Genomic DNA, 14,840 nt, shown 5'->3' on the forward strand with positions numbered 1-14,840 from the left:
TGTGCTTTGGGGAACCAGGTATAAATGCTGTAGCTTCCAGAAGGATTAGCTCCTTTTACTTGGAAATTAGCAAATGGATGTACAATTTTTAATTATAAATTTTAAACTTTCCATCAAAGTCAAATTGTGCTGATGTTAGTCAAACCTAATCTAGGCATTGATTCAAGAACCTGCTGATGGAGTAAAAAATACATGGAAACTTGTTAACAAGAAGTTCAATTATCTACATCTCAGCAAATCATGCCAGAGTGTCATGTAATCTGCTGAGCTCAGGCAGCCCAGAGCCAGGGAAGATCTCTTTCTTTTCTTCACCATTAATATTTACAGTTGGAAGCAATACGTGGCTGCAATCTCAGTGCTGCACCTACAAAGGGAGTTGTTGGCTTGATACCTTGTTTTCTGACACTGTGAAGCGAGGAAACAGCTACCTTCTTAATCATCGCCTGATAACATTGTGTTGAAACTGGAGGGTAGCACGGGGCTGTTTTATACAAGCAACAACCCTGGGAGATTTTCTGCATTGTTTCCTTGTTTTATTTCTTGATAGACATGCTGGGGTGTTAAAAGCATGGGACTGAAAGTTGTGAATTATGGGTCCTTTTCTTTGTTCTCCCCCTGAATTTTTCAGGGTCTATGCAGGCACAGTATATAGAGACAGCTTACCTCCCAGACAGCCTCTGTGTGCTGGGCACCTTCCTAGAACTCACAAACAAAATCCTTCCACCTCTCAGCCTACTTTGTTGGAGCTTATTCTGACATGCAAAGTCCCAAAAAATTAAACCAACACCAATAAGCAGGGAAACGCAGCTGGTTATATAAGTGCTGTCCATAGCAAGAGACCTGAAGTGTAAAATAAGTATTATTACTCATCTCTCAGTGTGTAAATATGTCAAATAAGGGTAACTTAGTTGAAATTCAGGGTAGATTTGGGGTTACATCTATATAGTGCTCTACCTAGGATGCATCTGTGCATAACTGAACAAGCCCTGACCATTTGGGTACCAGATCTGCTGCTTAAGTAATTTGTTACTTGGGACAAATTGCTTAAAAGATCTTTTAATTAAGGGCAATGATCTCTGTATCATTAGACTATTGTGAAGATTAAAATGAGGTGACATGTCAGATGCCAGGGAAAGATTAAGTCCTCAGGTTTTAATTACTTTTCCTTTTTCCCCTATGTACCACCTTTTAGTTCCAAAGTGTTTTACAGCTGATCTCATTGTAGAATATCGAAAAGATGAATGGCCTGGGTAGAATGCACAAATAATCAAAGATCTAGTTGCCACCTTGTAGTAGAAATACTAGATTTATGCTAGGTTCCTGAGACCAGGGTAAGAGGCCTGAAAAACGGTAGCAAAGACATTTTAATAAAAGAGAACAATGAAACCATTGGGTAGAGGGCCAACCTCTAAGGATAAAAATGCCTCTTAATATGGAGGCGATTCCTCCCCAGGTCCGCCACACAGAGGAGTGGTTGGCTGAGGTGAGCCGCGTTGTAACTCTCTTTCTCTTCTCGGAGCCGTAGCTATCCCTTGTGTCGGTAAATCAGAGCAGATGGCTTCCTTTGACACCCCGCGCTGTCAGTGGAATGTAAATGCTTCTCCTCACAACACTGAGAGTCCTGAGGCTGTGTGTTTAATCTGTGCTCTGCGAGCAGAGTGACCCTGAAAAGAACATGAGTGCAGAGCACGTTTGGAGAATTGGCAGCCATCCTCGTAAACAGAATCGGGGAGGATTCTGCAAGCCTGGTGACTAATCTTGGTTTTCTTCCTGAGGCTCTTAGCACAGCCATATCCCTGAGGACAAGTCATCTAAATGGTGGTGGAATAGAAAAGTTATAGACCCAAGGGAAATATTTTATAAAGGTGGGAGAGAAGTGTTATTCTGGGGTCTGGGAAAAAGAAGCAACAAAACTGAAGAGGCTTAGTTTATAGTTTGAATTCTCAGTTCTCAGTCTCTTTGGGAGTTTAGAAAACAAAATTTCCATATGTTTCAAATTATTTAAGTTAGTAAGGGGAATATTCTTTAGGCAATTACTCCAAACTTCAGGGAAAAAAAAGAATGTAAATAATTAAAATTTCAGTATGACACAGAATATGAGAAAATGCAGCAATCAGCAAAGATTATCCAGAGAAAAGTCTTACATTTTGGAATATTAACGACAAATTATAGAACTAAAACACAATTTAACATGTTAGCTGGGTTATCTTATTTCTTCTTAAAAAGGTCTCTGAACTGGATAGGAAACAGAATCTGATCTTCATTTTATTAAAACAGTCACTAGAAATTAGTCAGTGGCAAAAGGAGAAGATTCGTCCTTTGAGCCCTTTGTAGGGAAGAAAGAGAACTGCTCAGGCAAGAATCTCCTAAACCGTTATTTCAAAAGGCAATGCAGACACGTTGTATATCATAATTACCGTGTACATACACTTAGAGCTCCAAAAGTGTAAAATAACCAGCACAGCTATATTGTCTGGTCTCATTTTATAATAGGCTGTTAAATTCTATGCTACGTTAATACATAGAGATAGGGCAACTGTAGTTCAGCAGGACTTTTAGACTGAGTTAAATGCTGTTAGACTTTATTCTTGTCCCTCCAAGAAGGAAGGCTGTACATCCTCAATACCAATGTAAATAGATCTTTACCCCCAGTTGCATTTTGGGACATTTAGGTGGACTATTAACAAAATCAGACATAAAGTTTTTGTGTTTGTGTTTTGTTTTGTTTTAATCCTGCCATAGAGTTTTACCAAATGGCTTATTTGGAATTTGAAAGCCTGACTTCTGAAAGAACTCTTTAGTTCTAAAACTAAATACTACTTTAATCCATCTTCCCAATATGAAGGTTTCTATCTTTGCTGGTGGTAAGATACCCTGGTGTTCTAAGTGATGACAAGCTCATAGATTTAGGAATGTTCACTTTGGATCCGACCAACCTCAGCACGGCAGGCTCCTTCCCTGTTTAGACGTAGCAAGTCTCAAACGATTTGGAAGGGAGAGAGCTGCGCCGTGAAAGGATTCCCGTTAAAGCACGCAATGCATCTTTCATCTTCCACGAGGCAGACTTTGAAACTGAAAATCTGATAATTTGATGTAAACCGACAGTGACAATAGAAATAGCCACTTCTGAGATTATTTAAGAGAAGGTACAGGGTATAGACATTCATCCATGAAACACTGGAAGCAAGGGTTTTTATTTCTATGTTTGCTTTGTAAAATAAGAATAGAGTAAATGGCACAATAGATTATATAAACAAGGACTTCAATGACAAGCTGTCAAAGTTAAGGTAATATATTTCACATGGGTGACTTGATGCCACACTTTATCCCCTGCACGAGGGGAAACCAATTTGAGTCTGGTCAATAAAATACAACCTCCAGAGCTGGGCCTGGGGCACAGCTGACATCATGCGGCCGAGCCTGGTGACTTGGCACTCACTTCTGCTGGGACCCAGCAGGCGCTGGCACGGCTGCCATGTGGGGGAGGTCAGACATTTAAGCTCGATTTGGTTAATAAACACGGACGCAGGTATGTCAGGAGAGAGGATGCCATTGATCTTCGTGCTCTGCTAATTTAATGCAGGTCTGAGGTATCAGTGGAACTAGTTATTCAAAAGCTGGATTTACTGCAGTCTCACAACTGTTGAAAATTAAACTACATGTGCTGCAAGTTAGGGGTTACTGGAGTATCTCATTATAGAGGCTGTTTTTTTCAGAGGCTGGAATCTTTGCTGAATTACTGAGGGACCTATTTGAATGTAGACTTGGACCAAATAATTTTCTGATAAGCTGGCCATAAATCCTCAGTAAAATAAGCTTGGTGTTCTCAGCATATCTGTTAGCGTTTTTGATCATTTTTATGGCTTTCCTTTTGCTGGTCAAATTATCCTTATATGCCCCTAAAGCCCCCCTGACGTGGATTAAGCCAACACAAACCAATAGACCTTCATTACTCTGGCAACTGGTTCTGATTTGGGGGCAATAAATACAATGACACAGACTAGATTACCTTTGCCAAAAGGACATGTGATAAGCCATAAGGATGTTGGGGATTTGGCATTCTTTCTCCTGCTTAATGTGAGAATGAATTAATAGCAGCTTTTCACCGACTGAAGAAAGTTGGTAAGAAGAAAGAATTCCAAGTGAGGAAAGGACCAAGGTACAGCTTTTAGGTCAGGAAGGACGATGCCAGGAGATGGTGAGAAAGTCCATGGACACCCACTGTGTGCCTGGCACTGGGTTAGGCTCCAGTAGGAGGGTTAGGGCCAAATGTGTGAGGAAACTGGCATGTGATGTGATCCATGAATGTTTCAGTGTCTAGATGGGAGATAAAACCATCGATGGGAACAAGATTTACTAGGCAATAAAAGTATAGCAGGGAGAGAAATCAGCAAGACCCAGAGTAGCAGAAGAACAAACAGATAGTGAAGAAGCAAGATCCACAAATTGGGGGGTTAGAGGAATTATTTTCACTGTAACATCATTTTTAAAAGTATTACTTTTCTAACTTTTTTGGGAAAAAAATGAAAGCTAAAGAAAATCAGAAAAAAAAAAATAGTGCAGTGAACACATACCCTTCATCCAGTTTCAACAGTTCTTTAATATTTTGCTCCCTTTCTTACCTCTATATACATACATTTTTTGCTCTAGCTTTAGAAAGTAGGTTGCAGATGTTGTAACACTTTACCACTAAATATTTCAGCAAGTGTCTCCGAAGAAAAAGGACTCCCTTCTACAACCATATACCAGTATGGCATTCAAGAAATTTACCATCTCATGTACTATCCATGTTCAGATTTCTCTAATTGTCCCAAAATTGTCCTTTAGATTTTTTTTTTTTGGTCAAGGATACAATCAGTTGCATTTAGTTGTTAGTTGTCATGTCATTTTAGTATGATTTAATCTCAAAAGTCTCCCTGCCTTTTTTAACTTGTTTGCTGGATATTCTCTTGCTTTTGAAATGGTGTATAAAATCAGTTGATATACTTATCAATCACCTTCTAAAATCTATAGACCATGGCAGAGAAGGGGTACAAAGAAATTTAAATCCTTCTGTGTCCTACAAAACCCAGGTGAGTAGAGGACTCCTGGCATATGAGGCTGATAGGTTTCTTAGAAGAGGTGTAGGTCAGATGTGCTAGGAAAGAACCTGCAGAGAATATCCATGAAATTGCGCGTGCGATTCTGGCCTCTGCTTCGCTGAGGGAGAGGAGAGAAGCTTCCTGGAAGGGAATCTGTTTGGGTTACTGCCCAGGTTGGGTGAACGCTTTCCTGACACATGGGCTGCTGCTTCTCCTCCGCGTGCGGCTCTGCAGAAGCAAGAAGCACTTCCCTCCACCAGCCTCCCAGGCAAGCAGGAAAGGCCCAGGCCCGCTTCTCCTTCTCTCTCCCGCTGGATCGTGGTGTTTCCTTCTGCCTTCAACACCCTTCCTTACCTCCTTCTCCCAGCAGCTCCCTTTAAGAAAACTGGAGCATGTCATGAAGTCCACCTTCTGGCCTTTCTTTCTTCCCTTCATACTCGCCTCTAACAGAGTGCCCGTCGCCTGAACTGTGGCGGTTTGTGTAGCCGCCCGGCCCGGGACCGTCACTCCACGGTGAACTCTAAAGGCGCTGCCTATGCCTTTGGATCCCGTGTGTCCAGGACCTAGGGAGCTGCCTGCCACGGTGACGGCGTTCACTGACAATGCGTGAGTGCATGAGTGCGTGAACTAATGGGTGAACGATGTCCCCACCGATAAACTCCTGGCAGTAGAGAAGTCTCCCGACGACTGAAAAAAGAATCGAATCAAGGCGTTAAACAGAGCCAGTGGGTGAGTCAATGACAATTGATCGGCCACTCTGTGCAAAGCGCTGCACTTTGTCGTGTCGGAAAGTTCCAGAGGAAACAGATACTCATCCGTACAGTCCTGAGGGGCGGGGTGGAGGGTGGCCTAACCCCCGATGAACAGGGCAGCACATTCAAGTGCACGGGACAGGTCACGCCGGGCAGGCCAGGCCGCAGCTCTTGTAAACGCTGCTGAGCCCTGGGCTTCCGGGCATGAGATGCTGGGAGGAGAGCCCGCGGGGTCCCCGGGGGATCTGCAGAGGGCAGCTAAGCCCCAGGGTGCTCCGAGCAGAGCAGAGGTCTCCCGAAAGGGCGTGTTCAACCTGGAGGAGCGGCATGGGCGGGGGAGGGGCGAGGGAGGCTGGTCCCTGCTCGAGAAGGGCGGGTAAGGACAGTCGCTTTGCTGACGTGCAGGGCGTAGCTGATGCTGACCTTCACAGGGAAATGGGGGCAAAGTCAAAAGGAGCCTTGACTTAAAACTCAGCAGGTTAGGCTTGACACGGTTAGCACTGATACGGTTAGCACCCGTGGGCTTCCCAGCCAGGTGAGCAAGCTCGTTTTTTTTCTGTAGGGCTGTCTGGCTGGGGTAGATTCTGGGGCAAGAAAGAATGGCTAGAGGACCGTTTAACCAGCCACGGAAGAGACAGTTACTGTCTTAACCAGGTTGTGACCGTGAGAATGAACCAGAGAGCAATGCGAGCGGAAGGGCAGGGGCCTGCGTTCTGAGTGGATCCCGGTGTAAAATAATGAAGACGGAAAGGGTGTCCGACTGACAAACACAAGTGTGGGCAGCTCCCAGTGTGGTGCGCGCTACACACCCGAGTCTTCAGCTGGCGACCACTGTTTTCTGGAATGCAGAGAGAAAGAGAAGGAGAGAAAAAAAGGAAAGGAAGTATGACTGTCTACCCAGGTTTTCTGAGACCAAAATGGGCCATGATAATGTCCAGGGGGTCACCTAGCGGAGACAAAAAGAATGTTTCACACATAGAAAATGGTATTAAAAAAAAAAAAAGATCTCTCGCATCTCCTGCTTGTGTCACCTGACGACATTCCCATCCGGGCTCTGGGGCAGGAGAAGGTGAAAGCAGACTGTTTGTGGCTGATTCCACGGAAAGGAATAGTAGCCAAGTTGTATAATAATAATAGCCCCCTTCACGCTTTGATCACGTGGTTCCTGATCTGCCGCACCCCCCGCTCCCCCCCAGTGTCTGCCCGCAGCCCCTCCGAGGCGCCCTGACCCTTCAGCGGAGTTAGAGAGCGGCTGTCTCTTCCCCTGTGGGTCACAGGCCGAGGGTTTCCTCCTGCAGGAATCCCCGGGGAGAAGCTCTGTGCGTGAAATTGAGAGCTTGCCATGTGCTGCCGGGCAAGCCTTCCGCCCAGCGGCGATCACCGCGGGGTCCCTGGGGCACGGATGCCGGTCCGGGGGCTGGGAGGCAGAAGGATGGAGCTGCACCTTGATGGGACTTCTGCCTTGGGAGGGGAGGGACGCCCCCCATGAACTGTTAGGTGTCCCAGGGCGCGACGTGCTGGAGAGAGATGAAGCTGATTACAGTTAAAGAGGGCGATCAGGCAAGGCCTCCCTGAGAAGGTGACAGGATGTGATAATCCCTACCTGGAATTTAAACGTTTCTGTGCGTACAACATCTGGTAACCCCCCTGACCCAGGGTCAGCAGAAAGGGCAGCAATTCTCTTCAAACAATAAATTTACAAAAACATAATGAAATCTGAGTTTGGGCTGCTGGGATTTGGTTCTTGTATGAGGCAAAGAGCGAATTTTTATTCATAAGGCCTGGTCTTCCAAGGAGAACAATTATATCACTTATACCACCTGCTTAAGGAGAGAGACACAGGAAAGCTGTGTCTCCAGACTTCTAGCTGCATCTGTGCTTCTGCTGAGCGTGTGGCGTCCTGAGTAGGAAAGAGCTTGTGAGACATCGGGGCAAGAATTCCAGACCCAACACTAGACGGGTGGGGTTGGGAACTGCCGGGCTCACCGCTGTATTCTAGCTCCCACTGTGCTCACACAGAGGGCGTGCTCAAGAACCACCTGCTGAATGCAGGAATAACTGTGTCCCTTCACGACCAGTGTCACAGCACCCCTCAAATCTCAGAATTATGGTGCTCTTCCCCTAAAAGCCCACACACGTCATGCGTGGGCTGGTGGTCAGTTGTGAGAGAAGCGATGGTTTCAACTAGGGCTGGAACCCCGAACGTGCAGCCTTGTGCTGGACCAGCTCCTCTTCTGATTTGTCTCCCGTGTACCAAATTTCCAGTAGCAATTCCAACGTCTTCGGTGGGGCCTGATGTGGAAATCACATTAGAAGCTTCCCAGGACAGCACCCCTCCGGGGGCGGGGCTGGTGCCCGGAACCACCTCGTGTCGCCGGGTTTCTCCATCACCAGGTTGTCAGGACGGTCCCCAATTAGTAGAGTTGTAAGGAATTGTAATTACTTGGTGAGAATTGGTTGAAAGACTATGTCGGTTTCCTTTGAGAGCCTGTGAGTCTTCTGGGAGAGGCAGAGCAGCGGCTGAAGAGATGGGAGCACCAAGGAGAAAATGCTACTGGGCTTGCAGTTCAGACGCCCCCTGGTCCCTGGTCCCTGCAGCCGTCAGCGGCCTGGAGGGGCTCCGTGGCTGCCACGCTTCCGGGTCCTGAGCATTTTACAGGGCGGCAGGAGCATCTGCTGGGTGGTCCCCTCCCCGTGCCAGGATGCTGCCCAAGGCCCCGCTTGCAGCTTCTCAGTACCCTGTTTCCCCCCTTGTAACTGTAAAGTGGACAGTGTATTTATGGTTGAAAATTGGCTGCTGCAGCAATATTCATTTTAAAAACAGAGTTCTGGCACATATTCAATATTACTATGGAAACGGCTGTTCCTAGCAATTCACTAATAAGAGATAGTTCAAGGACCCAAGTCTGTGTGGGAGTTTTTTACCATCCACCAAATTGAAGACCTACTTATTACAATAGTAATTCATAAGAACTGCTTGCTCTCTCTCTCTCTCTCTGTCTCTCTCTGTCTCTCTATCTCTTCTTTATTTTTAATTTGAAGGATGAGAGTCAAAGAGATGTCCTCATTTCACTTTAGATACACAGATGGAAGGTAAATATTATAACCGGCTTTGTAAAAACACATCTTTAAAGTATTTTTCCCATTAATCACTGATGTTCATAATAGTACATAACGTACTATTATGTACTTGTGTAACACTACACACACACACACACACACACACACACATTTCAGAAACTCGCATATTGAAGCTGGAATATAACCTGTAATCAACTAGTACATCCAAACATTCTAACTTCCTGTCTTCAACTGTCTCCACATATTTCCACACAACGGACATATAAACTGAATTCTAAGAAGGATTTGGGGAATTCACTCCACCCTAGCGTTTTTCAGGAGCCAGTTTTTAACTCCCAACATTTCTGCTTTTTTCAACTACAAACGTACTTCCGCTGATTTTACAAAATCCGACGTGAGAAAAATATGCCCCTAAGGGGGAAACCACGGCCTCAGTCCTAGAATTTCCTCACTTCAAGTCAAAGCTTTAATGTCTTCACCTCCTTTCACCTGGAAATAGGAGGTCAAGTTTCCCAAGGTATCCTGTTTTTCCAGGCTCCTTCCAATGTGTTTATTGTTTTCACATTTTTCCAAATTGGCCCTAAATATTATGACAGGCGGATCCTGGTGCTGAGGACAGAGAGAGTCTCATTACTTTTCCTTTCCAGACAAGCCAGCTCGTTCTGTGCTTTCAAAATCAGATGAACTGACCAGCAGTCAGCTAGCGAGGGGCTGTGGGCCCTGACGGCCAGATGGCCCAGGCCCCTGCCAGCTCCAGGTCAGCGGCTGCCCCTCTAGGCTCCCAGCCTGGGCTCTGAGTCCCGACTTGTTGCCAGAGTGGGTGGCATCTGGTGGGTGTCCTGACGCCCAAGCAGGACCGGGGAAATCAGCCGGGGAAGGGTCATCACTCTGAAGAGTGCCGAACAGGAGTGACCGCAAGGACTGACTTCCCTTCTGAGCCTGCCCCTCAGAGAAGCTCCGCACACCTGGAAGCTCCACGTCTCAGAGCAAGCCTAGGACACAGAACTGTCACCGCCGCTTTACAGGTGGGCAAACGGCAGAGATAAGTGTAGGACACCAGTGGCAAAACTGGATTCAAACCCATTTCCGTCTGTTTCGCAAGTGCATTTTGTTTCCAGTCTCCCCTCAGAGGAATCACAGTATAGAATTCCTCTTCTGGAGTTTAAGGAAAAAAAGCGAATGTGTATTTCCAGCGTGTTCTAGCCTAGGCTCAGGTCAGAAGGTTCAAAATAAGTTTTGGCAGTTTCCCCTGAGAATGCCAGCGTGCATCCTTGCCTTGGGTCACATTTGGCCACAACCAGTCAATGTTTCAGAATGAATCTTCCATGGAGGAAAAAAAATGAAGCACCTATTTATTTTATTCTGCAGATGGGGAGTTCAAAGTCACCACAGTTTCATGTGATCACGTATAAAATGTACATTTAAACAGGATGTTAACAATACAGATTGCAGCATAAGCCACCTGAAAAGTAATTTTACATGAAGTTTTCATGAATTTGGGGTCTATCTTTTCTGAAAAAGGTTATTCAAAAATGCAACATTAGCAGCACAACCCATCCAAACAGGCCTGGCCTTAAACTCACGCTGTTTTTCAGGACGGTCCACACCTGGCGGCCTTGTCAGTTCCTGTGTCCCAGCAGTTTCAGTTATCAAAGGATCCATTCCAGGGCTGTGTATTTTAAGCCCAGTTGAAGAATAGCAGAGCAAAAAAGGCCTTTCAGCCAGGGGAATTCAAAAGCAAAGGACCCTCCAGAGGCGATTTCAAACTCCGACTCCCTCGGCTCCCCACCAAAGCTGAGTGACGCGCCCTATCTGATATCGCTAGGGCAGCCATTTCATCCAAAACTTTATCTGAAGCTCGGAATTGCCGTGTTAGGTTTGTAGGTTGGCTCCCGGGTCGTATCCCGAGGCATTGAGGGAGTTCTAGCTCATCTTTCAGAATTAAATGAAATCAGCGAGGTGATGCATCACATCTTCAGGGCTGCTCACATTCTCCTGTGCTGAGAACTTACTCTGGGACATTCTCTTCGGCTTTTGCATCTGTTGTGTCTCCTGACTCCCATCCCTGGGAGTAGATGCTGGGACCTGGTGTTACAGGTGATCAAACCCAGGGTCTTGCAGGGACTGGCTGAGGCCCGTCGCTCAGCGCACAGCCGGTGGAGGCAGGGGGTTTCTCTCGGGTCTGGAGCTGGCCCTTCCATTCTCTCCACATTGCTGAGAGCAGTGGAGCCTCTACAGACAAGAGCCTTGGTTTCCCGCAGGTCCCGAGATAAGTGAAGCGGATCAGTCCTCTGGTTCTGCCAGAACTGCGGTCCCAACGAGAACTCAGCGCCTACACCTGCTATGTCCCCTCCCTCTCCAGCTGCAGGGCAGCAGGTGCGAGGGTCTGGGCGGCATTAGCTTTCCCCGTGCAATCATTCTCAGCCCAAATGAGAAGACGCCAGAGAAGTTTAGAAAACAGAGACAAACCAAGTGATTCGTCTCCTCTCTGTCTGGGTGTGGACCCTCCCAACTCACCCACCCAGCAGAACAACCATTGACTCCCAAAGATGACACAGTTTACTGGACAGATTAAGGAGAATTCAGCATCTAGGAACAAGAGGGTTACACAATCTAGAGGTCCCCAGATAACACCAAGGGGTCCATCTGTCCTGCTGAGACCCAGACTCTTGAGCTTTCAAGGCCAGGTCTATGGCTGTATTCATCTGTCCCAGCCCACAGTTATCCCTACAGATAAAGGATGTCATTGCCACACAGTGTGGCCGGAGAACCTGCCCTCTAGTTGAGGTAAACAATTTTTCTCAAGAACGACTGAATTCTGTGAAACTCTATATGCTTTTCTCCAATAACTGGAAAAGTTGCTGTGACCCAGAATTTTAGACAATAATGTGGAGAGTAGCAGCACACACCTGAATGTTGCCCAGGAACCTGACGCTAGCTTTTCCCAGCCTAAGGACAGTCTTCCCGTGCACGCCTGTTTCTGCTCCTGTGTATCTTATCCCAGTTAATGAGACCCCAGCCAACAGGGTCACCTCCTGTGGTGACCATCCTTGTCTTCCCTCCGCTCCTCCCCAGCCTTGCTCGCACAGTCTGCCGTGGAGTGACTCCGCCTCCCAAGTCTCTCTCCACCTTTTCCTCTTCAAGTCTCACTCCACTGGCAAACTTAGACCGAGGTCATCTCACCACGACTAATACAATAAACTCCTATTTCCTCCACCTCCAGCCCCAACTTCACTTCCACCCACCCTCCACCCTGTTACCAGAGCCAAGTTTTAATGAAACACAGACTTGATCATATCATGCTCTCACTTAAACACCTTCACTGGCTCCCACTGACCTCAGGACCAAGTCCAAATTTTAGTATGGCTTTCAAATTTCTTGTCCAGATTCACCTACCTTATAGTTCTATCTCTCACCAACTTTTTAAATCCTTTTCCCACTCAAACGTACACATTTATGGACAATACATTTGGTCATGCCGGATTTCCTACTGTTTCCCCAAACTCTAAGGACTTTTATATACTCTTGCCCTTTTGATTTCAAATTGTTTCATCCAAGTAGAATTTCCTGCTCGAACTATTTGAATGTTCATTTATCCTTCAAAAGGTAATCACATGCCACATTCCAATATTACTCTACCTACACCCCTATGCAGTTCATTTATGACATTATCATAACGTGTTTACAATGTATGAATATCTGTGTATATGTGCGTGCGTGTCTGAGCTCCAGATTTCAGCCTTTGACTTGCCTTCTATTTTTATCTCCTAGCTCAGTTCAATGTTTATAGCAGATAGTCAATAAGCATTGTTGAGTGAGTGAGGAAACTAATGAAGCACATTCAAACAAGGCTCATAGTGAGTACACCCAAGACAATATTATGAAGAGATACAGTGTTAAAGGATTATATTAATTATATAATGTCTAAATCAAAGCACAGTGAACAACAACAGCAAAATAAAAAACGCAAAGGAAAACAAAGGTGTTTAAAATTCCCTAGGATGTTAAACTAACAAAGATTACATTTATAACAGTAGCTTGGTTAGATAACAGGGAGTGGGTCCTAGAGAAAGCTAAATGAGAAGGTAAACTAGTTTACTTCTGCTTTTACTTACCCTGACAGAAATATTTCTTTGAAAACCTATTAAAAATTCAAATAGCAACTGTGTCCTGTCTTTAATGTTTCTGTGCAACTAAATCAGTTTCGTTTTACCCATTGCTAAAAAGTGCTTGGCAAACACATTGGAATCAACATTAGACAAACCACTCTGTCCGAGGCACACCCCTGAGAGTCCAGGACCCAGCTCCTCCGTGCAGGGCTCTGCCTGCAGTTTTCTGTTCCCAGGTTTGGTTCCACGTGGCGCACGTGTGTTTTCACAACCATTCAATTGTCACATCGAATCCAAGTCAAAGTGATGACTGTGGAAACCAGCGCATTGCAGCCCAGCCTATGTCTCGAGATCTTTCCCATGAGACCCAACTAATTTAATTTGCTTTCTTTCCCAAGAAAGGCTGTAAAACAACCATTTTTTTTCAGTGCAAAATCAGAACTTTTTGCAAGGGAGTCAAAAGACTGTGAGCCATATATCTCTATAGATGCAGAACTATTTTACAAATAAACGTGTGGGTTCATCCTTTGGCCTTGATGTCACACAAATGATGCCAGTCACTGAAATTAAGACACAGAGTAGATACAGTAGATGTCTCCTGCCTCTAGACCTTGGACTCTAGAGACAGTCACATTCTCATGATCTGGGAATAAGGACACCTGACATTCCTTCCACACCTTGATCTTTCTCCAGCACTGAGTGGCACCTGCGCTCTGCTTGGTTTCCATTCCAGGGTAGTTCCTTGACCTGGACGTTCTCCTTTGCTCTGTAACTCACATCACAATTATTTCTATCCTTGCAGTTGGCAGACGACTTGCTCTCAGGCGTCTTCGCTGCCATCGGTTCAGTGACGTTAGCCTTGTTGTTGATCCTCTTCCTGGCAGTGGTGGCCTCCGTCGTTGCCGCCAACAAGAGAGCAACTCAGGGGTCCTACAGCCCGAGCCGTCAGGAAAAGGATGGCTCTCGCGTGGAGATGTGGAGCATGACATCTCCCCCTGCAATGGAAAGGCTGATTTAGGACCATCCTGTCTCTAGAGGAAGAGATCCACACACTGCGAATGGGACACTTGTACCTGAGTGTTTTTCTGACAAACCTGGAGACATCAAGTTACAACTGGGACCACACTGAAACTGTGGGAAGGACTCCTTTGACCACCGTACGGATGTTCATAGTGGTTCAACTTGACACCACCGTTTTATTGTATTATGTTAGCCAATCACGGAACAGTGTTTCTTGTGCCAATAATTTCAGCCTCATAATTAGCAAAAATACCTTCCTGAGGATGTGAATTCTGGGAAAAGCTCCAGTGCCTGACATTTACACTCTGTACTCTTTGCAACTTGGGAACACGTTTTTAGTTTTCCCATCATCTGGCAACTGCATTTTTTTCACAAAAAAAAAAAAAAAAAAAAAAAAAAAAAAGACACATCTCTCACTCTTCCTGTCATGTGGCGAAAGGTTTTAGTTTGTACCTATGAGGAGATGCACATTTTTTGTCCTTCAGTCATGGATTCGAGAAAGTTTTGGGAAAGACCTATGGTTAAAAAGCAACTCACCATCCACAAATAAAAATTGAAATGTTGTTGTTCCTCTTTCTGAGTATTTTTTTTTTTTTTTTTTTTTTGCATTTTGTGACACTACATGTGACAAAAGTAACCTCTAGGAGCATTTGAAGAACGTTTTAACTAAATCACCTCAAGCGCTACGTTTAAAGTCCTTGCCCTTTGTAAGGTGTTGCTTAAGGTTGAAACACTTTCCGAGGCAGAAAACAGAATAAAAGGAAACCTCGTATTCTCAAACCTGAAAGACCAAGCTC

General features: G+C 45.5%; 1 protein-coding gene across 1 annotated transcript in view; it reads left to right on the forward strand.

The window, feature by feature from the left end:
- The window catches only part of CRB1 (crumbs cell polarity complex component 1), a 276,850-nt gene extending 262,277 nt beyond the window's left edge, over positions 1 to 14,573 (forward strand). The window contains exon 13 of the mRNA XM_036835111.1: positions 13,826 to 14,573. Within this exon, the coding sequence (XP_036691006.1) occupies positions 13,826 to 14,041 (216 nt within the window). The 3' untranslated portion in view covers positions 14,042 to 14,573. The remainder of the gene's footprint in view (positions 1 to 13,825) is intronic.
- The last annotated feature ends 267 nt before the right edge of the window (positions 14,574 to 14,840 follow it).

This window comes from Balaenoptera musculus, chromosome 1 (assembly GCF_009873245.2).
Source record: "Balaenoptera musculus isolate JJ_BM4_2016_0621 chromosome 1, mBalMus1.pri.v3, whole genome shotgun sequence".
Classification (NCBI taxonomy): domain Eukaryota; kingdom Metazoa; phylum Chordata; class Mammalia; order Artiodactyla; family Balaenopteridae; genus Balaenoptera; species Balaenoptera musculus.